General features: G+C 37.7%; 1 protein-coding gene across 1 annotated transcript in view; it reads left to right on the forward strand.

Annotated features, from left to right (window-relative positions):
- DTNBP1 (dystrobrevin binding protein 1) overlaps positions 1-23,427 on the forward strand; it is a 63,946-nt gene that overhangs the window by 25,786 nt on the left and 14,733 nt on the right. Inside the window, exon 7 of the mRNA XM_040079578.2 lies at positions 2,516-2,538. Coding sequence (XP_039935512.1) covers positions 2,516-2,538 — 23 coding nt within the window. The remainder of the gene's footprint in view (positions 1-2,515; positions 2,539-23,427) is intronic.

Genomic DNA, 23,427 nt, shown 5'->3' on the forward strand with positions numbered 1-23,427 from the left:
TGGAAGGATTTTTTCCTCAGGGCCGCAAAGATCCCAGAGCGGCTGTGAACCTTTTCCTTTAGAGAGAGCAGGTCTCTGTCGATGGCAGAGGAAGGTCTGCACTTGATCTGGGGGAAATCAGGGCTTTATTCAGTCTTCTGTGGCCCTGCCCCCACCTGGGTCAGGAGCCCGGTTCCTGTCCCCCAGCCAAGAGACCGATCCGTGCTTTTCCTGGCTTTTATCCGGGGGAAGGGGCTAGAGGCAGGGACAAGCCCCTACCCAATCAGGGATAAGGTGGGAGGGGAGCAGAGATGGATTACATTCCAGTGTGGGAGAATGAGTGGGGAAAAGGAGCAGGGACAAACCTCGGGATGATACATTTTCCAGGGGAACAGGGGGTACAGAAGAAACCATTACAAAACCCAGTATCAAAGTGGAATACAATATAAACCCAAATAATACACAACAACATTTTAGTATGTATTTCTAAATAGTTTTATTGAAAGTTTTGTGAGAAACGGCAAGATACGATTAATTCATGCTTTGTAAAACAAAAAATCTTCGGTCTTTGAGTCTGAATTGGTATGAGGATACTAGGAAGTAGAGATCCTTAAATTTCAAATCTGTATTTTTACTCTATGCTAATCATAGATACTTTTAATTTTTCAGAAGGAGAAAAGTTTTTGTCAAATATTAATTTCCAGCTTTCTTAATGAATGGTAATTATGTATATAGATATAGGGACAACATCTTAGTGCATCTCAACCCTAAAAATATTGATGGATTTTGAAAAGGAAAATTCTGGGGATTTAGACAAAATGAGTGATTGATACTTGCTTACTGTATTACCATCTTGTTCACTAACCTCTTTCAGCACAATAGCAGTAATTGTTTTGTCTCTCCTCTTGCAGACAAGTGTCATAAAATCTCCTGATTTTAGGTGCAAGTAATGTAGTTTTTCCCCCTCTTACTTTCACAAGATGTTTCCTCCAGTATGGTTTTGTTACAGTCCATGGAAAAGGAGCATTTCCTGTGATTGTTGTTTCCTCAACTACTGTGCCATTATTAAAAAATAAGGAGGGCAACTTCTGAGAGTGTTTAAGAATTTTGTAACTCTATTTAGAGTATACAGGGTAAGAAAAAATTTTTGCGTTATGAACCTGCAAATCACAGGTATTGTAAAATAGCTTTTTTCCCTTGTATAAAAGGGAGAAACTAGCTTGGGAAAGGGATGAAGGTGCAGCAGGAAAGGAAATAAATACTCACAGGAAGCTGCAACTAATAGAATTCTTTTCTGTGAATCACACTCTAGCTTATTTCCTGGTAAAGCACCCATTCTTTCAAAGACTTGTATTTGACATTTGGTGACAAAAGCGGGATGTTCTCTGAAAATGTAGAGGTAAATGCATTCTCCTTCTTTTAGATTACTTTATCCTCCTTAGAGAAATAAATTGTTTCAGCTTTGAGTGAGTTTTGTCTGTTCTTGATGCAAGAATAAATGCTGAATTGCATCATCTGTTAGGGGGTAGAAGGAGTTATTATGGTACAGCATCTGTATTGTGAAACAGTGTCTCTGGTAGGTGACTAAAGAATGTGTTAGTCTGTGGATAGAGAATAGAATAGTTTATCTGGACAACTGTGAATTCATTCTTTATTTTTCTTACAGTCAATTTTGCTTCAAAATTCAGAATTTAACTAGGCATTTTGCGAGGCGCAGACAGAAAAAATGTTTTATGTAAATGAGTGTTTTGTAAGGCCAGCATTCTGCCTTATCTCAGTTATTACATCGACTCTTCTTTAGCCTTTAAATTCCTGATGGATCACTACCTTGTAGTAATGACAATTGGAGCATTTTGCAATTTCTTTGAAGCAGAAAATATTTCTCTTTGTTTTATAGCATCTGCATTCACACTTGCATAGCTACTAAAAGTGGAAAGTGGCCTGGTATGAAGACAAAAAAGATCTTATTATCTTTTACTTAATTTCCTAGCTTGCTGGTACATGAGTACTATGGGTTATCTGTCATATTCCATACTTGAAAATCCTCTCCTCTGAGGAACTGTGTGTCTCCTTTCCTGTATCCCTGTTTTAACTGAGTGATGTCAAATTTTTCTCCTTCGGTGTTGCCAAAATGTTTTTGAATAGCATTGGTGGAAATGGGACACAAATTGTTATTCACTGTGCTGGAAATTGGTAGATCTCTGCTAAGCAAAGGATGCTTTAGTAACTAAAGCCTTAAGAAGAAGTCTTGGTTATTTTTGGAGCAGTGTATCTGGAAATTATGTAGCTAGATATAAATGTGCAACATTTGTATAATTGTACATGTTTATAAAGAGGTGGTGGCCTAATTTATAAACAAGTTGATTTTGTTTGCATTAGATAAACACATGTAGTAATATTACCATTATGTATGGGGACAATCAAATTCTTTGATTTTTGTCTTCTAGTGAGTTTTAAAGCCTGTAAAATAAATTCTGTAGTTCTACATGTGGTATTTCTAATTATTTTTTTTTTTAATTCTGCTCTTCTCCAACAGGAAGGAACTGGAGACATTCAAAGGTAAATTCTATTTTTAATTTCTACTTGAATATTTGTAAGAGTTATGGTAATTTGTGTATTAAGTGAAACTGCGAAGGAACTTTTGCCCTTCTCCGTTTGACAATGTTAATTTTATGTTGACCCAGCAGGCTGTGTATCTTTCATTTTACCTGTTCTTGCTACTGTTTTCTTTGGGAGTGTCCTAAGTGTGGGGAGAACACAGATATTTTTTGTTGTCTTACCTAGGTTTCAGATATTCCTTATCTAATTCAAGCCTTTCCCTTGGTGTTCAATTTTTGTAGTTAAGGGCTTTGTCTTCAACTAGTCTTTTCTAGCACAGATATATTTTTGGCATGTGTTGCAGACTGTTAACATGTTAGATTTTTGTCTAGCTGTTTCCAGGGAATTTTCACGGTGTTGTGCAAATTTTAATTTTTGTAGCTTGACTTGTTGGAGATACTCGATGATATATACAAATATTTGTCCAATATATGATGTAAAGTCTGGAAACTCTCATTGCTTTGTCTCTGGTATGTAGTTAGAACACAGTCCCATTTTCAGGAAATCCTAAACTGTGGCTTACTCTGCCTACTGGTCTTAATGTTTGATCAGCTTGAGAACTGCTATTATCTCTTGCTTTGGACAGGATGTGACTGGTGATTATGAGAATGAAGTCAGGTGCATTGACTTATGTCAATCAGTTGTCTCTTGAAATTGAAGGAGGGATGGAAATTTCTATGAGGTGCATTCCTTTGCCTTTCAGTTCATTACTATCTCATCTTTGTAATGCTACAAAAGGAAAACAACAGTTACAGCAATAGATAAGCAACACAGATTATGTAAAATGTCACTTTTTCTGTAACTTACCAAACCAGCCCTTTTGCTGATTGATTTGACAGCTTTCAACATAGAGCAACTCAATACAAAACGGAAGATAATGCCAGGCTCCTTTTGATTCAAAGCAAGGCTGCAACTTTTTAGTACCTGGTGCTTGTGAGAGCTGTGAATCCTGGTTTTCTGTTTGTATTGATCAAGTGTTTAAAGTGAGTTTCTGGAAGCTAGGAGAGTGGTTTCCAAAGTAATTTATCTCTTGGCTCCTTGTTACTTTAACAGAGACTTTAATGTTATTTGACAGTAAGTATTTTACAAAGACATTTATTTTGATTGAAGAGGAACATGCTAGCTGTGTGTGACCTTGAAATTTATACCAAACCAAGCAACTGGTTCTGTAATGGATACAGAGGCATACAGATTTCCAATACTGGTTATGAAAGACTTATCTTGGTAGCCAAGAGAAGGTTACATAAGCATAGAGAGATGAATTGTGAGAAATGGATATTAAACATCTCTCAGCCTAATTTGTGTGGGTTTTTGTACAGTGAACTGATGGACAAGCTTGTACCTGACAGAAGAGAAGGGGAGTAATAGCTAAGAAAATTTTTTAAATGGTCTTGTTAAGCAAGTCTAATTCCTTTCTAGAAGATGACAACAAGGAGGTTTAAAATAAACTGTAGATTCTGTGTTTTGATTTTGGCAACAATGTTTACTGTTTTTCCTGACATTTCTCAGGAAATTTGGATTAAACTGCTAAAAATCCGGGTGCACAATTGAAAATCCGTGCTTGGAGGAAATGCTCTTGGGTACTGACTTACTAAGTTCTCAGGTCTTGGAAATTTGTTGTCAGCCTGAATTGTGAAGTAGAGGTATTTGTTATATTGGCTTTTTCTGGCCTTTTGGACCTTACATTAGTATCTGGCATATCTTTCATCAGCTGGAATTAGGGGGTGTAGGAGATTCCTAGTTGTGAAGGATTCATTACATAATAGCAGATGTTTCAGTTCTAGGACAGCTTTGCCCAGTCTAACTTGGGGCTGCTATTTGAGTTTTCTGTTTTGGGCTGCTTCCAGGGCTCACTAGATTTTGGGAAAAATGATCTGTCACTTGGTTGGCTTTAGTTCTGGTTGATAAAGCATGCTGAGATAACTCGCTGGATGTCCATAAGAATCCTGTCACAGAGGAAGGAAGAGAGGAAGAGGCAGCAGCAAGGACAAGCAGTGTGTCCTAAGTTAACAGCCTTACACTACTCTAAAAAGTGAAAGAAGCCAGAAGTTGGTTCCAAATGAAATGTTAGGTAGTTGAGTAGATGGTTCTTTGCATTTTAATACTGCAAGTGTAGACTACATCCTCAACTAATTTATCTTTGCATAATTGTCCAGAGTGAAATGTCTTCCTCAACATTCTGTTCATGAAATACCCAGTGCAGGGTCTAGGAAGGAAGTGCTCTTTGAAATACTTTCCTATACTCTTGCATCTTTCAATGCATTTGCACTTGAGATCGTTGTACATTAAAATCTGTTCCAGTGGGAAAACCTGAAATGCCATTTTTTATAATAGTAACTTGTTATTTATGAGTTTGAATACCATATGCTAAAAAGTAATAGCTTCCAGGATATAAGGATGGTAAATGTCTTGCATAAAAATATCTTTCATAAAGATACAAGATTGTTCTATCTGAATATGCAGGCATTAAATTACCAAAAAAAAAATCCTTCAATGTGTTTGCTAGAAGGGTTAAAAGAGTGTTGTATGCACTTTTTTCAGTGTCCAGATGCAACTCTCACGTTCACCAGTGATGAGTGCTCAGGATAGAAAGTAGGTTTTACTGGAATTGAGAAACTGAATGGTTTAGTCTCAGATTCAAAATAGCAGAGCACTGGAAACTTGCATTCTGTGATGCATCTCATCAATTACACAATGAATACAGAAAAAATGCAAATCTTATGTTGACACCGACCCTGAGAGTGCAGATGTGACTCACAAGGCCACTGGGTAGCTTCACAGATCTCTCAGCTCTGTTTTAAAACATTACTTCCCTGTAGTTTTGTGGATGTGTAAATACAAATAGATACAGAGGTGTAGTGTGTAAATTTGTGAAATCTTCAAATGTCTGTAACCTTAAAAACATTTTAAGTGCTCTTGTATGTACCTAGTATTTATTTACTTTAATGTTGAAGCAAAATCTACACAACTAAGAAATGGAATTCTTTCCGGTTTCATTTACAACTTCCCAATGTTGTGTGCCAAGGTACAAAGTGTTAATTCATTGATCTTTCAAGTGTATTCTTTGAAGATGCCAGGTTGTCATTGTAGGACACGAAAGAAAGATGAGAAACTCTAAATATTTCAGAAGGCAAAGAGTATAGAAGGCTTTATTGTCTAATTCTTACCACCTTTTATAAGGTGTTCTGATACAGACTTAACATGGTTGGTGAATAGGAACGACACCTCTCTAATCCCATTGGTGAAACCAGAGAAACAGCAAAACACCACCTGGGGAAAGATTGTTTTGAGAAGGGATAGTTGTTTTGCCAAGAGTGTTTTGAGAAGAAGCTTTCTTGAGAAGTTTTCCCTTGGAAAAAGGTTAGCACCTGCTAGCAGACTAAAGTCTCTTCAGACCCACGAATACCAGGCCCACACCAGGTGTCATCCAGAAGAGGCCCTAACAAGGAATGTGTATGTGCCGGTTTGCAGTGTTGGAGTGTCGAGAATCCACAAACTCTCTTGCTCATTGATGTTAGTACTTTAAAGGAGCTCGAAATTATGAATACTACTTTAAGAAATTATGAATTATTTTTGTATTTGTCAATGTTTTAGAATTTGCTTCTGCCATTTTCATGTTGGTATTGCAGATTGTACTCCATTTTATTGTGAGGAATAGATTTTACTATTCTTTTTGCTTTAAGACTTATTTTTATAGGGCCAGACATTCTCCTTTGTTGTTTGCTGCTCCTGCAGTGTACCGTGTGCAGGGGCAGGACAAACCTTTCCAGTCTCTCTTCTTTCAACCACAAATGTTTTCTATTACAGAATAATTGAAATTAATTATTGTTTAATAATCTGTGATGCTGAGAAAATGAAGGTTAGAACCTTTCCTGCTTTTTTGTGCTAAGCATCTCTCTCTGAAGTAGGCAGGGAAGGAGTGTGTGATGTCTTTATTGACATTGCTGCAGCACTGGCATTTGTGTACCTGAAGTGTTAGGATAGAACATCTCAAAGGTTGTCCAGTTCCTTATCCTTTTTTAGTACTTTATTATTTTTTTTACTTTCAGAGGTCTTTGTTACAAAAGGTGATGGATTTATGAATGGAGATGTTGTTATGCCATGTGGAGTAGCCTGCAAGTTTCTTCGTAGTGTGCACCAGTTTCAGTCTTGGGAGAACTGCTTATAGGAACTGGCTTATGCTCTGTGCTCTCCTGTCTTGGCTGAGACTCATAAAGATGCTAAAAAAAGTGTTCTGTTCTGAATCTTGGCAATTTCTTGCAATAGTAGTTTATTTTAGTTTATATTTGTGTGTGGTTTTGATTTTAGTATTTGATGGGTTGTGCTCTTGCATCATTTAGAGAGGTATCATTTTTCATTTTACAGCTGAGAAACTGGAAATTAGATATCGTATATTTGGTTATTTGCTCCTGATACTTGAAACCTAGTGCATTTAGGAGTGCACTGAGATATCAAATCATTCCATCATCCTTCTAGGCACATAGTACCATTTTTTAATTTGTTTTTTTCTTTTTTGAATTAACATTCCTTTAGTTCTAGAGCAGCCCAGATTGCATAGTAAATAGTTACAGAATACTCTTAATCTCATTAGAGGATGGAAGAGTGGAGCAGATAATGGGATAGGTAATGAGCAGTGAGAGAGTAGGAAAAAAAAAATTAAAGTACTAGAATTGCACAATGTTGATAACATAGGCTGTTGAGCTTCTGATTTATCCAAATAGGAACTATATACATGATAAATTTTAAAATTGTTTGTAAAAGTCCCTTTTTATTAAAAGCTCAGGATGCATTGTTTTGAGCTCATTTCTGGAAAAAAACCCTAAAGCACTAGAGGCTGTTTAGAGATCAGCAACACAGCACTTTTGGACAATGAAAGGTGGCAGCATCTTTGCAAGGGCAGATATGCACATGGCTTTGGCTACTGAGTCATGCATATTTCTAGGCTTTAACAGGATTAGTTTCGTTCAAGCTCAGAGAAACAGGTCATATGACCATTTTCAGCACTTCTGTTTACAATACAACAAAATATTTTCAGCCTTTTGAGTCAGAGGTCTTTCCCAAACAAGGCCTGATAAGTTTTAAGAGCATTATCAAAATATTCCTTGAGAACCTGACCTCTGAAGTAAAGAGGTGTTTTTTCTTGCTTTTGCCTTCAAGGTTAAGTCATTGGGTTACATTTGATATGCAGATTTTTTTTTTTTTTTTTGTCATCCCTATTCTTGCATCTAAGATGGTGCTGTTGAAATTGCAGTTTTCCAGATCTTTTATCAGGAGCTTAAATATATTTATATCCAAACTTTAATTTCCTCACTTTCACTGTTCCCACTTCTAGGAGCACACAATATTTGGAGCAGTCTTCATCTCTTTGTTCTCCATTTTCTGAAATTACTCACTTTAGCAAATAGCATGTCAAACTGATTTTTTTTTTTTTTTTTTTTTTTTTTTTTTTTTTTTTTTTTTTTTTTTTTTTTTGTCATCCAGTCTTGGGATCCTCTTTATCATGGTGTCTTCTGATGGCTGTCAAAATAAAACTCCTTTTCCCTACTCGTCATGTTGCCTTCCAGATGCGTGAGCAATATGCAGTGAAGGTCTTTACAGCTCATGGTTGACAAAGCTCATACATTTAATGACGTAGCTGCTCTTGAAGTTGAGCTGTCAGTTTGGGCACATAATCCTGTATGTTTCTTCTGAGGAAGAGTAAGTTGATTGTGGTAGAAATTAATTCCAGCCACATGGAGTTCAATTACTTAAACATTACTGTGGTCCAAAACTTCAGTGTTTAAACTTTGTAGCACAGACAACTCTTGCTTTGTCATACCACAAAATAGTTGGGGAAGGATTGCTTAATTCTTTTGTAATAAAGCTGAAGTGTAATTAAAATTTCAGGTTTATATTCAGATATCATAGGGTTTCCTCATTATTTTGCTATGAGCTGAAAATAACCTGATAGATTTCTAGTTAGTACTGTGTTTTACTAGCTTCTTTCCCATGCAGGCTGTGGAAGGAGAGCCTTGCAACTTTGGATGTTCTGTATTGTCTGTGGCAAAAATTGACCAAGACTCTTATATATGATTACCATTCTCTAGGGACCTGAAAGATTTGAGACTTGGGCACTTCTGGTGAGTGAAAGGCAAATAAGTTTAACTACTTACCTACTGATACTTTAGTGTATTAGGGTGAGACAGATGGAGGAGGAAACAAGATTCAGAAGTGTCCTTCTAGCTACCTTGCTTTTGATTTTGCTTTTTATGTTTTCAAGTTTGCAGACTCTTGCATCTCTTTAACTCTTGGGACATGTTTTTACAGTTTCTAGGTCAGTATCTAGATTTTTGTATCTTCTGTTTTTTCTATTTTGCTCATTTTTTGCCTTCTTTAGAATGATATGGCCTTAAAATCCATAAAATTTTAAAATTTTAAAAGCCTTTTAAAAATTAGTGATTTTGTTTTAAAATCTTTGTAAACAGAGGAATTTAAGGAAGTTCACTCTTGGTCTTTCACTGGTTTCAGTTCTCTCCAGTAAATCTTTATATATCTGGGCAGATATTACTAACACTGAAACGTATGTAGGAGCCCACAGGTGGATGGTGCTGAGATGCACGTCTGAATCTGTTTGGCCAAGTTATCAAACTTAATGGTGTACTTTGAGAACTTGTCCTGTCTATGAATACATACCCAGGAACAGTGGAAGTTTTCAGTTTTCTGGGGTAATACAATTACAATACCAAAGCAATTGCTTGCCTCTTACTGACCCTCTGAATGTGACTTTGTTCTCAATTGACAACACAAACTGAACATGAGGTATAATTGAAAATGTATTAGCTGCCTTTGCCAAGGCAGCAAAATGTTTGCTGGATTAAATAAGACTGGGAGTGAAGCAGACTACAATGGGTAATATCTTGTGTATGTATTTATTTTGCAGATGATTGGAAATAAATTAATCTAATATGTTGATAAGCACCAAGCCTTCAGGACAGAAAATATTTTCTATACAAGAAATAGAATTTACATTTCATTGGAGGAGGAAAAAAAAAGGGGAGGATTGGTGTATTTCAGTTGTAGAAATAAAATTATCTACAATTCTGCCTTTGATTACTACATCAGAAAGCCGGTTTCCATTGTGGTTTGTCCAAAGGAGGGCTGCACTGTCAACTAACTCAATATATAATGGTTTGAGCTGAAAGGCACCTTAAAGATCATCTAGTTCCAAGCCCTCTGCCATGGCTGGGGTGCCACTCACTAGACCAGGTTGCTCAGAGCCCCATCCAGCCTCAAACACTTCCAGGGATGAGGCATCCATAACTTCTCTGGCCTATCTGTGCCAGTACCTCACCACCCACTGAGTGAAGAATTTCTTCATAATGTCTAAGCTAAGCCTGCACTCTTTCATTTTAAATCCATTGCCCCTTGTCCTATCCACCCATAAAAATAATCCCTCTGCCTCCTTTCTATAAGCCCCCTTAAGGCCACTGTGAGATCTCTTTGAAATCATCTTTTCTTCAGGCTGAAAACCCCCAACTCTTAATAATTTGATATGATGAGGAATTATTTTTGTTTTGCCAATTTTTTTAGTAGCTCTCAACTGGAGAGGTGAAAACAGGGCTTATTTTGGTAGTGTCAATACAGCCTTGGGTGGATCTTAGTGATAAAATGGCCTTCATAACTAAGGTGGTTATGTATTGGAAAAAGGCCTGAATTTTCAAAGCTGTAAACAGGGAGTAGGGTTTCTAAAGGAAGTCTCAAAAGGCTGCTATGAAGAGACTTCAGATTATTTATGGGCAAACTAGATAGTCAGATTTCCTTGGAATAGATAGTGTGTGCTATTGTAACTTGGCTGATCAAAGATAAGTTTTGGTTTTGTCACTTCTACTCCAAGCTACTTCTGGTTTAATGCTTTAAATGCCTTTTTATTTATTTATTTTTATTTTTTTTGGCTGTGGTGTGTTTGGCTATAATGTAACTTTTTATGTTGCAGATTCAATAGTGCAGTTTGTAGCCTCCATGCTCAATTAGATTTCAGGATTTTGGGTGATGGCTGTCACCTGAAAGCACTATTCAGAAAATGAATTAGCATAACCCATAGAGTGCTAATGTTACCAATTCTTCTGAAACCTTCTGTTTATCAGTTGTTTTTTTCAATGCTAGTTCTGACTGGGTAAGAATGAAGAGCAGGAACCCTCCTTTCTATTAAATTCTGCTTAATCTGCATATATTTTTAGAGAATCTTTTGGGTTTTATTTCATGAGACACCCCCATGCCCTCTCCACTTTTCTTTGTATTGAATTTGAGGGGACTGGTCTATCCTCCCAACAAATTTTTAATAGTGATGCATTTATGTAGTTCTCTCTTTTTTTTCCTTGATTCCTACTCTTTATAATCTAGTATTGCCCTAAGTCAAAAGCCCTTTCAGAGGTCAGATGTATCACAACAAATCTGGCATCACTGCAGCTTAAAATAGGATGCATCATGGGTGTGCAGTTGCACTCCTGTTGGCTGTGGTAGAAGTTTACTCTGTGCTGGAATCAGCCTTGAAAAATCTTGGTTTTGTGAGGAGTGGAGGAGGCCGGGGTAACAATAGGGATTTCCTTCAGCCATTGCCAGGGTGAATAGCAATCTGTGTAGATAATAGGAAACAATTTCATGGGAACGTAGGTCCTGTCATACTCAGTTTATGTAGAAAATAACATATTTAAAGGTATAATATTTTAATTGTCTCTAATGCTTAAGTGAATGATGTGGAAAAAAATAGAGGCCAGTTCTGTCTACAGCTCTAACGGGAATTCATCCTTTAATTACCGAAGTCCAGACTGAGGGCAGGATTATCTCAGGATTATTATCATTCTTTTAATCTTTCACGTAGATATTTTTGGTGTTATTTTCACCAGATGAATAAACCCGAGTTTGGTAGGCCAAACGTTCTGGGTATTTTTACTTTTAATGATGTCGATTGGGGAAGTATTTGTTATATAATTGCCTTTTGTCCCTACTGTGTATTTTGATAATTGGCACAGAGAATGTTTGCAAAATGTGATCTTTTTAAGTAAAAGAAAGGAATTGCTATGGCTATCCTGGTTTCCAGCGGCGCTGCGCACCCTCCTAAACTGAAGCGGCAACGTGTGCCAGTGTTCCCAATTCTGAGGAATGCCTTACAGTTTTTGAACATAAATGCACTGTTGTGTAACTGCAGCATCACCAGAGCCAAAGATTCTCAGTCATATGCTGTTGCTGTATTTTTTTCCTCAACTGCATAAGGTTTTTTATTTTGGTTTTTGATGAAAATGTAGCCTGGATATGTAATACAGAAAATTCAGTTTTCAGTAGAGAATACTGTTCTAATTTATTGTAAAAATCACATCCAAGGCTTTCAATATTTTATGTGTGAAGTAAGAATAGTCTGTAATCTGGTTTGTGGGGTATCTGAGCTAAGCCGTGGTAAGGAAAGGCACTTTAAGGGGTGAGCCTTGTGAACAGTGCCTAATATAAAAAGGATTCAGAACCCTTCTGTACCTTTCCCCTTGCTCCTGAATCATTTTCAGACGCTTCCAGCTCTCTGCCAAATAAACACATGCTGTAGCTGCGTGTCATCAGATTACATCCCGCTGGGAAGATTTCAGTCTCTGCAGCACCCCTTGGTTCAGCAGCGTGTGGTATCTTCCCAAATACATGCCTGCGTTTCTGGTGGAGCCCAGCTGCTGGGAGCTTGTGCTCAGGTTCTGGGGAGGCGCTGAGTTGAAGTATCCATGTGTGTGCAGCCGCATCTGCGTGCGAGTGGCCCATCGGAAACTGCCCGTCGCGGTACCACTGCTTTGAAAAAGCAGCCTTCTGGCAAAGGTCTTTGTTCTGCATCAGTGAAGATGCACATCACTGGGGCTGCTTGGTAACTGGAGCTTTCACTTGACCAGTGCTGGGTTTCTTTTTACTTGCTTATTTCTTACTGCCATGTCATCTCCCGGAGGCACTGAGAATACTCAGAAGAATTCACGTAGGTGGAACTTTATTATCGTCTTTGTTATTTGTCACCTTAACTTGCTAAGCTAATGTAAAATGCAAAATGAAATTAAAGTTAGCTTAATTAATTTCCTCAATTACCACTGTTGCCTGATTTGCAAAGGGTGTGCTGTAAATGACAGGATAATTATCAACTTGATTTAGCAAATTTGAAAGAAATGGTGATTTATGTCTGTTTTTTTCAGGGCTTTTGTTTATTGCTTTGCTTTTGTCTGTCTCTTTGCATTATTGTCAAGGTAATATTAATCAGAATTAGTAAAAGAATTCAAATACACAGATATCTTGTTAGCTAAAATTCAAGCAGGCGTGTCTAAGGGTGGGGTGATACCAGAGTATAAGAGGAGACAGAGAATTATTATCTGAAGATAAAACCAAGAATCAAAAAATAGAGCAGTAAATGTTAGCATAGATAGTCATGCTAATTTCCCTTAGATGAATAAAACAATAAGTAAATTTTAAAGGTATATTTTTAGTGAAGCAGCTAGTGCTATTTACATCCATATAAGCCCCCTTTATCATATGAAACAATGTCCTTAATCATGCAACCAGTAACATTTTTATGCTGTTAATTTGTAAATAATGGTGTTTAGAACTGTGCACTAATTGCAGTAGAAAAAAAAATAGTAGATTCCTACTCTGATTCTTTTTATATTCTTTTACATAACCACTGGAAGAGTTTGTTTTCTGTTACCATTCACGTGGGATTTTTTTCGGTGGATGTCCAGGACCAAAAAATAAGAGTGAATGGAACTATTTGCTATTTTAATAACCTGTTGGAACATACCTTTATCAAGGCTCTACCTGTGAGTTGTAATTTTGACCACTAAAGTTGATATTAGTGTTAAATAATTATGTAAAGTTGAATATTTATTTTAAGCAGTTCATCTGATATGGGAGAACTCTTTACGTTTGTGTTGATTAGAAATACTTAATTTGTAAAAATACTTGTTTTCCGTAAGTCTAGTCAGATCAGTTGACTATTTACATAAAGATGGCAAAATTTACCTGCTTCTGCTAAATGTGGTGTGACCACTCTGCACTCAAAATTGTGTAGTGTTGCAAGCTATATATATACACACATACACTACTGGTATAATCCATTTTGTATTCTTAACTACTTTGTGCATATTGGCAGGAGTCGTCCCTCTTTAATTGTTCTTGTTTCCTGAAATTGCAGCGGAAGAATGGGCGAAGAGGGGCACAGCTGCAAGTATTTCTTTTTTCCTTATTTACCGTCATATCTTGGACGGTAGAACAGCTGTTTTGCTTGTGGGGTGGGGGTCAGCCTTGGAACTATATGAGGAATAGGATACGAAATTGGAGAATAGTTTGAAATGTAAGCTTTAGTAGTATTACTCCAAGTGCTTCTGGGAAGAGGTAGCAGAAAGTAGAAGCCTTAGTAAGAACATTAATATTGGAAACTTTAAAACCCCTGTGGTAACCAGGATTTTTCTAATCTTTTTTTAATCACATTTTCATCTCAAGGTTTGTGACAGAAAAAAAAGTAATGCAAAACATATTTTTAGATAATCTCTTTGCTCACCACCTGTGTAGGCTATGGTTAATGACAGGTTAAAAAATACTCATAAATCTACTTTTAAACTGTCTAACAAGGCCACCCCAACATTTTGGGGTGCTGGAAGACCAAATGCTGTAGCCTCTTGCTTTATCGTGACAATCATGGTGCAAATGAATTTTTGAGCAGTTTTGTAAAGACAGTATTCTTTCTTTTGGCATGCTGCTTCTGTTTTATGTTAGAAATGTGACTGTAAGTGCAGACATTTCATCAGTTTGATTTGTAACTAAATAAATGTACAGCAGTAGATTATACATTTTTTATGTTTCTCCACGTGATGCCATTTCTTTCTGTAGCAGGACTCTGAATATGATGCTATGCTGATTCTTACAGCGTTCAAAAATAGTAGAATTGTTTTAAAAGCTGCAGTAGAAGTAATTTATTCCTTCTTTATAGCATGTTCTTACATAAATCTGAGCCCCACCTTTCCCAGCAGTGTGTTATCAAACTACTTGTTCTGCTCCGATTCTAATGATGTGTGTGGATGGCTGAGGCGTGCACGTGAGCATGTAGGAATTCTGAATGCTTTTCTACTCCTTTCTGTAAATGGAACAAAAATGTGGATATTCTGGTAAACTATTCTGCCCGTTTTATTTGAGTACTAGGTATGTCATGTGAAATTGTATCAAGGCAGTGGAGCTGAAACTGTACAAATGTAAATCTTTGATACTGTAGCTTGTGTAACATCCTTTTTGGGGATGTATCTGCTTTTGCAGGTGAAATATTGCATAATAAAAACAGATATTCAAAATGTAAGCTATTTTTAAAAGTCAGCAGCACATTTTTATATGTACGTAATATTTCTAAATTTCATATTTCTAAGAGTGTGTGAGTTAAGGCCAAAAGAGGCGGTTTTCACTTACACATTGTTTCATTTTTAATCACTTGCATTACTCTGTGGATTGGGGTGAAATAAGAATCTTGCGGAGGTGTCACTCAGCCCTTTTTTCCTTTTATGTAGAAGGAAGCTAGTGCTATTTTGATGTTGCATAAATGAGTCTTGATCAAAATGTAGTTGGCTGTGTCTCATTTTAAATCAAACAGGAATGGTACCATTTATAGGAGTAAGTTTCTGTCTTAATTAGATGATTATGTAATCACTCCAGACCTTGCACATCAGCATTTCCATTGGCTCAGGAGGGTTTTCCCTTGAGCGTAATCTTAAATCCTCATAGATTTATTCTCTCTGGTTATTGAACATTAAACTGGAAGCCCACGTCTTGTGGAGAAGACACACTGAACACCACACAAGTTACTTTCATTTACCTTGTGCGTTCATAAGGGTAGGAAATGAAACTGGTGGTACTTGATAGGCTCAGGGTTTGCAGGTCACCAGCAATGTGGGAATTGCAGTTTTGCTGACACAATGTCCTGAGCCTTTGTTTTAAAGATTTACCTTTATTTTAAAGAGGGCCATTGTCCATGTGGTTACCCTCGGGTGCAGTGTAGTTTCTGTCTCTTTATGGAGAGCAGGGTCCTCAAGAGGGACCTGTGGCTTCAGCTTCTGCCTCCACAAAACTCTGTGACTGGAAGAATTAATCTTTCCACATTATAGGTTTGGATGACATAGGTATCTTTTTTGCTTGGTACATATTTAGAGGGTTGTGCTGCCAGTCATTTAGTATCTTGTTCTAATTACAACTGAGTGTGTTTCCAATGCAAAGCTCTAGGAAAGCTGACAGAATAGAAAGCCAAGTCCTTGATTTTCAGCGCATTTGGGAAGCCATAATGGGTATGAGAATGTCCACTAGTTGCAGGGTGGGAGAAAGTCTGGCAGAGGTACTTCTGTCTCTCTCATGATCTGTCCCAGTGTAGAGCTCAGGGTGCTTTTGTACCAATGAAGTTTTCTCCTGTGTATTAGTGATTATTCAGTTTAATAACATCCATGGAGTGAAAACTAATTTGGTAGGTGAAAGAGTTGTGAACTAACTCTAGAACGGAAGAGGAGACAGAAAAGGTTTTATCTAGCACAGACAAAAATAATAAATGGCAAACCAAAAAGTTTGGCAAATGACAGGTTATTGAGTGAGAATGATTTAGGAGGAAAACAATCTCAGTTATGAAGTCTCTTTTGAGAAATGAACTATTAGGATTAATTCAACTGTGAACAGGGTAAGTAACATCCAGGGATGGATCAATCATGAGATTGCCAGCAGACAGCTGCAAATGAGGTGTTAGAGAAACAATTGAGTTAGAAGCAGAGAGCTTATTTCTTAAGCTGTTAGGAGAACCTGGCTTGCTTGACAGAACAGGGGATATGGAGACTTTTACATGTAAACATATTGCAGGAGTTAGCATCAGGAAAAAGAAAAACTCCGGAAAGGGCTTTGGACTGTGGGGAACTGGGGAGGTTGTTTTGTAGTAATTAGTATGCCTCTGGCTAATTGTTAATTGTGTAAACTGTTCTACTATTAATTTAGCAAAGAGGCTTTCTTAAATCCCAAGTGTGAAAATACTGTCTGCCTATATTGAGACTGCTCATTTTTTAATTTTGTCTGGCATCAGTTATTTTCTGCCCTACCATAGCCGTCAAGTTTTGCTGGGGAAGAGGAACACAGGAGTTTTGAACAGCACATCTGGAGTGCCGTGTCCAGTCTGGGCTCCTCAGTACAAGAAAGACAAGCAACTCCTGGAAAGGTCACAAAGATAATGAGAGGTCTGGAGCATCTCTTGGGAGGAGAGGCTGAGGGAGCTGGGCCTGTTTAGTCAGGAGAAGACAAGACTGAGAGGGGATCTCATTAGTGCATGTAAATATCTCAAAGGTGCCAAGAGGATGATGCCAGATCCCTTTGAGTGGTGCCCAGCGACAGGATGAGGAACAAGGGCCATAAACCGAAAAACAAGAAGTTCTACCTCAACATGAGGAAGAACTTGTTTACACTGAGGGTGGCAGAGCTCTGGAACAGGCTGCCCAGGAAGGCTGTGGAGTCTCCCTCTCTGGAGACATTCCAAAACCACCTGGATGCGTGCCTGTGTCACCTGCTTTAGGCGACCCCACCTTGGCAAGGGGTTGGACCGGATGATCTCCAGAGGTCCCTTCCAACCGCAACCATTCTGTGATTTTACTGAAGTCTGTTGGGCAAAAAAATCTGTTGGTTTTCTGATTCTTGTAATCTGCTGCTCCTCTGTCTACAGAGGGTGAGAATTAATAGCTCCGTGGTATAAATTTAGTCATTGATGACTAACCTGAAACTTTGTTATATAAATGTCAATTTTGCCATATTCTGCTAATTGGATCCATGTTCCAGTGATGTCCTCACTTATCATTCTTAGTTGCTATTTTGATATGGAAGGCAATATGGCATCTGTCTTGCTGGCAAAGGCTTCTGTAAAGAGTTCTGTATAAAGCCAAGAAATTATATGGAACCATTAACTTTGCTTAAAAGGGCAAGTCTGAGAAAAGTGTGGGGAAGGTTTTTTGATTTTATGATTGTCTGAAGACTTAACCACATCTCAAGGACCAAAACAATTGGGATTTCTTCACAGAAGATATAAGCTCCAGATACCACTTACTAATGTTAGAAGTGAGCTGATCTCAAATTTAGTCTGGTCATTTCAGTGATGAACATGCATACCTTTTCATGTTCTAAGCATAGGGGATGGGATAAAATTTTATTAAAATGTTTGGGCTTTTCTTAATTTCTCTTAAAACTTCCATTTAAAAACATCACTGTTTGTTAGGATTGCCTATTTACCATGGACAAAAATATGCTGCTTCACCCTTGTTTTTCAATTCCACATGATGTATTTCAATTCTACATGATATTTTCTGGTTTATGTTTTACTGAACTCTGTTGAAAGTGTTAGATAATTCGTGTAAGCATGAAGTTTCTGTGCAATGTAGCGCTTTTTTTAGAAACGCCTTCCTTTTTTCTTAAAGTGCAGGTTGCTGACTTCCCTTTGCATTTGTAAATGAAGCATTAGGGGCCATCAGTATGATCTCTTATGTCATGACCTAAAAAGAAAATTTGAAAATCTGTATTCTCTCCCTTCTGGAGTCCTGGATGATTGCCAGAACTTTGCATTAAAGCCCACAAGCAGTGGTACTGGGACAGTTTTTGCCTTAAAAGATAGGTGGAGTTACATGCGGATCACCGCACCAGCATCTCCGGCAGGACGGAGACAGATTTGCTCTGACAATATAATGCACTTTGCAAGCTTCTATTTTAAGAATTCTTTGTGCTACGACTTTTTTAAGGCTATATTGAACAAGTATTTTGTTTCTCTTAAGAGTCTTACACTTCAGGAGGCTCCAAGTTCATACAGACACTGTTAAATTCTGCGAGTCAAAAGGTTCATGTACCTAGGGAAGTATTTTTGAGAGTACTTCCAATCATAGTGCTTCCATATTTCATAGTTGAGCTATTTCGTAGTGTTCTTTTGCCCTGTTACCACTTAGACTGCAATCCAGTCTGTGAAGCACCTGAGAGCCGATTTCCTACAGGACTTTCATCACTCCACAAATATCCTGGAGCGATCTGCGGACTTCTACATTCATCCTCAGCTGGGTGAAGGAGGGGCAGTGCAGGTGCCAGTGGCACGTCATTGTGCTCGACACACCTTGGATCTGTCCTCCAGATCTCTTCTTGAATGAGCAGGTAGCTCAGTTTCTGGGCTCTGACTGTTCTCCTAGCACTGAAACACAGATATAATTTGTAATGGCTGAGTAGCTGAGTGGTTTGTATTTTGGGAGGCAGGGAAGCAGTGGTATTAATTTGCTGTGTCAGTTTATATAACCTTGGTGACTCAGTGGGTGCACATTATGCTTCCAGTACTGCTGATTTAACTAGTTGTCTGCTGCCTTCCTCTCAAATCTGTCAGGTCTGTTCCGATAGGTTAATAAAGGTGAAGGGTGAAATATGGTTGACTGTTTAGAATGTCTAAAGAATATTTAAAGCAGAAGTTAATGTGGAATGTAAATGAGACTTTGAAATGGGGTCTTTACAAATATGTATCATCAGATATGACCTATATTATTATAGGCTACCTCACTGTAAATTTATGTTCTTCATTTTAACTTGTGGGTTTAAGAATAACAGTTCTTGTTTTATTTTCTATATACATGCTATACATGCTTATAAAATAAAATCTCTTCCAGTCTGTTTTGTTATGTTTTTTTCTCTAGGCTGAGTATCCTCATTCAGTTTGCTGTTTAGAAAGCATTAGACAGGTGTTAGGAAAAGCAGGCCATCAGACTTTAATAGCTGCTGATGTGATTACTGTTTTCACTTTTTAAAGTGGATTATAATAGCAGTGTGCAAGTATATAATGTCTGATCTATTTTGAATAGTAGAAGTTTGCTACCTGGCAAGCTTTTTCATCAGAATGCAATTTATTACAGCCCTTTAATACTTCATATGTTCATATATGAAATTATTTGTAATATATTGGCTATTGTATTGGCTATGCATATGTATTTAGCCTGGAGAAAAGGAGGGTTGAGGGGACATTATTGCTCCCCACAACTGCCTTGAAAGGAGGTTGTGGTGGGGTGGGAGTCAGTTTCTACCGCCAGGTAAAAAGTGACAAGAGAAAAGGAAATGGCCTCAAGTTGTACCGGGGGAGGTTGAAATTGGGTGTTAGGAGAAGTTTCTTTGTGGAAAGGGTTGTCAAGCACTGGAACAGACTGCCTAGGGAAGTGGTTGAGTCATCCTCCACATATTTGTAGATGTATCCCTGGAAGCACTCAACAATGTGGATATGGCACTCGAGGACTTTAACAATTCTGTGATTCTGTATTTACCAGTCTTATTTCAAAAATACATCGATGTATTATCAAGTGTCAGTGCTTTGTTTTCTTTCTTCTTGACCAAGATTTTAGGCTTGTTATGATTAGGTCTGTCTCTTATGCAGCAGCTGTTTGATGTACATGGAAACACATGTATTGTCAAGGGAACTTGTTTAATACATAAGGCACAGATGAAAAATAATTTAGAATGAATAATATCAGCAAGGATTTTTCAAAATAGGAGGCTTTTTAACCAAATATCTACAGTTTTATAGAGCATGAAATTATAATAATGATGTTACTTTGATTCCTTATGCATGTTCTCATTAGCCTTGGATAGTCACTGTTAGAAACTGATTTAATAGTGTATAAGAGAACAACAATAGGTTGAAGTTCAGTGCTTGCTGAACACCTTGGTATAGCATTCATTCCATCCTAGAGAGAAAATGTGTTCCAACAGAACAGGAATGTTCTTGGTTAATTCCCACCCCCATCCCAAGCTTTGTTTATAATTTCAAGTATGTTTAGGAACTGATATTGAGATATTTGCCAGATGCTGTCCCTGGTGTGTTTGTCCCTGCTCGTGGAAGACCTCACAGTCTTTGTTTGTCATGTTCTACTGGTTTTGTTGTTACCCAAGGCCCAGGATTAGATTGGTTTCAGTGTTAGTCTTGAGAGGAGTTTTTTTTTTCTTCAAATTCTTTTGGTTTATCCCCCTTTGCCTGTTTCATTTGTGTTTTAAAAGGCATTCCAAAGTCTCTGGGCATCAAATGTTTAGACCCTCTTTGTCTGTAACCCACTTCCATTAAACTTTATTTTTTACTTAAAAAATAAATTTTGGTCTTCATGACTGTGAACAAAATTTTCCCTGCATGAAGCCAGTGAAATCAAAGGAGGTGTCATCTGTTGTAATCTACAGCAGCAGTGAAGAGATGAGAAATATTCTGCCTAAAGCCGTTGAAAGCTTAGGTCTTAAAAATTGTGGTTTTTTTCCTGCAATAGTAACGAATAAAAATACTTTTGGTTGCTCTAAAAGGAGGCAGCAAATCCCTTTTGCCGTGGAAGTTGGACACTGTTGGGGCTGACAAAGCAGATGTAGGATGACAGGAAGAAAGAGAAGGAAACAGGGCAGATATAATGGTGGCCTGAAGGCAATGTTTTCCCACTGTCATGCCAAATGTGTTGTGAACAAATAATTCATATTTAATAAAGGTCATATTGTGTTCTAATGATACCCTCCTCTAAAATTAGTTGATGTTCAGATTTCAAGCAGCCCATTATTCAAGCTTAGATGTGAAAGAGGAAAAATTGGACACTGAGTAGGATAAGTAAACTTCTGCTTATAGCTTATCCTAATGCTTCAAAAATTACCATTTCCACTTCTATTTTAGAGTCACTATGCAGTAGGGGCTCTTTGAATTGGTCCAGGTATGGGTGGCTATGTCTGTTGTAGAGATACAGTGTGGGATTTTTGTTGCTATAGAGAATGATACCTAGTAGATAGGTGCTCTTTAGAGAAAGAGAGTGAGAGTTTTGAAATTTTTTTCAGAGATCAGCTGCCTGTTTGCCCTGTGGAGGAAACGTGCATGCATTTTGTGAGGTTTAAAGTACTTGTGACTAATTAGTACTAAATTACTCTGAAGAACAAAATCAAAAATTAGGTTAGTAAGGCCTTATACATATTCAAGAGTTAAGGAAAATATTATAAATTAAGTGTTCTGTATTTTTAGCTGGCCTAAAGGTGAATGTTTTAAGTGGCTTACAAATGGCAGAAGTTGATTGATACAGATGTAGGGGAAATTGATTCCTCGTTTTATACTGTATTGCTGCACAGGCACAAACCAGTGTTTGTTGTCCCAAGGTGTGGCAGGAGACGTTGAAGACTTGTGTAGCATCCCTGTGCTGGAAAAAAAGAGGGTGAGGGGAGGAAAGGCTGAGAGAGAGATTTCATACAGCTGTGTGTATTGAAAAGAATAATCTTGCAGGAAGTGTTATTTTACAGGTTTCACAGTCCTAATTACACTGGCTTCCCTCTTCAGTCAACACCCTTCTTTTTTCCCTTCCCCCTTGTAAGTGCTTTTATCAGCTTCCTGAATTTCTGCTTTTTATTCACTCCTCACTGTCACTTTGATGTCTGTGCATCCTTTAGGTGGATTTTCTTTGTTTGCTCACATAAGATACTGTATCCTAAGTGTCATCTGTCAGGTCCTTTTCACTGTAGGCATAGGGTTTTGTCACTGATGGTCGCAAAGCAGGATGCGCTTCCTCACTCAAACGCAATTGTTCCTGCAGCCTCTTGGGATTTTGTCTGTCAGAGTAGCTTTAGTAGGGCAAATTTTATTGTACTGGCTTTTTGTTTGTGGTGTTTGGTTTCAATAAGGCAAAGCCTTCTCTGTCTCTATTTTAAATTTCTTCCTCCCAGTTAGTATTGTTTATCTCTCTACAACTCATTTAATCTCTACCAGGCTGGAGAAATCCAGGATGAAGGGTCATATCTCATTTGTTATCACTTTTGGGAAACCTGTCAGTTACCCTTCCCATCTCCCTCTGCCCTATCCTCATTTCTCTTCCTTTCTATCTCCTTCATGTTTCTCGTGTTTGATGCTCCACTGAAGCATCAGTAACATCTCCCATCTGCTCCACCCTCTCCCTTGCTGCATGGATTTCTCTCATTTTGTTGCATATATTCATTGAGGTGTTGGGTTAGGCCACTGAGAGACCTAGGAATTTTTGTCCTGTTTTAGTGCTAACAATTCCTCCCAATGAAAAGCAGGTGTAAAACTGAACATCAAATACGACAGAAGTCTTAGCTGTTAATTGTACTCTTTCTTTGAGGATACAGATGACCTGGTTAGTTATGTTAACCAGTGGAACTTTTCTAGATGTATTCAGTAATACATATATTAATAAATCACTAATAAATTACTGTAATTATTTCCATTAGTCTGTTAATTTATATGTATTAAATTATTTATTTAAAATAGTCTATTAACCTAATTATGTTAAGATCTTAGATATGGCACATGTGATAAATGATCTGCCAGTTTTTGTACTACCTTTAAACCAGCCTACTCCAGTACTTAAAATATTAATTGTGTCATTGTTGAAATCAGTTTGAGTTGAGTAGCAAATTTTATAATCAATTTATGTGTTACTACAAGCTAAACCAGAATAAGCACAGGTTTAAAATTACACTGTTAATTCATGCCTAGTGCTGCCATTGATGAATTAACAACTAAACAGCAAAAACAGTTTTGGGTGAACATGGTTGCTGTTGCAGCTTTAGCCGGACCTGGCAATATGGTGGCTGTTGGTTTTACACCTGATGTCAGTTCTGTGCCAGCTTCAGGAGGAGAGATGGTGGCTGATCCTCCACAGAAACAGTCAAACACACGCCCCCAGAAGGGTTTCTGTTTTGGAACTGTTGGGTCTAGAAGAATTGTTTTTGTTCCTGGCCACCAATGCCTCCTCAGTATGGCAGTGCCGGTTTGATCTAGTACCAAAAAATGAAGTTTTTTGTTTGGTTGACTGGTGGTCTGCC

Source organism: Hirundo rustica, chromosome 1 (assembly GCF_015227805.2).
Source record: "Hirundo rustica isolate bHirRus1 chromosome 1, bHirRus1.pri.v3, whole genome shotgun sequence".
Lineage (NCBI taxonomy): Eukaryota > Metazoa > Chordata > Aves > Passeriformes > Hirundinidae > Hirundo > Hirundo rustica.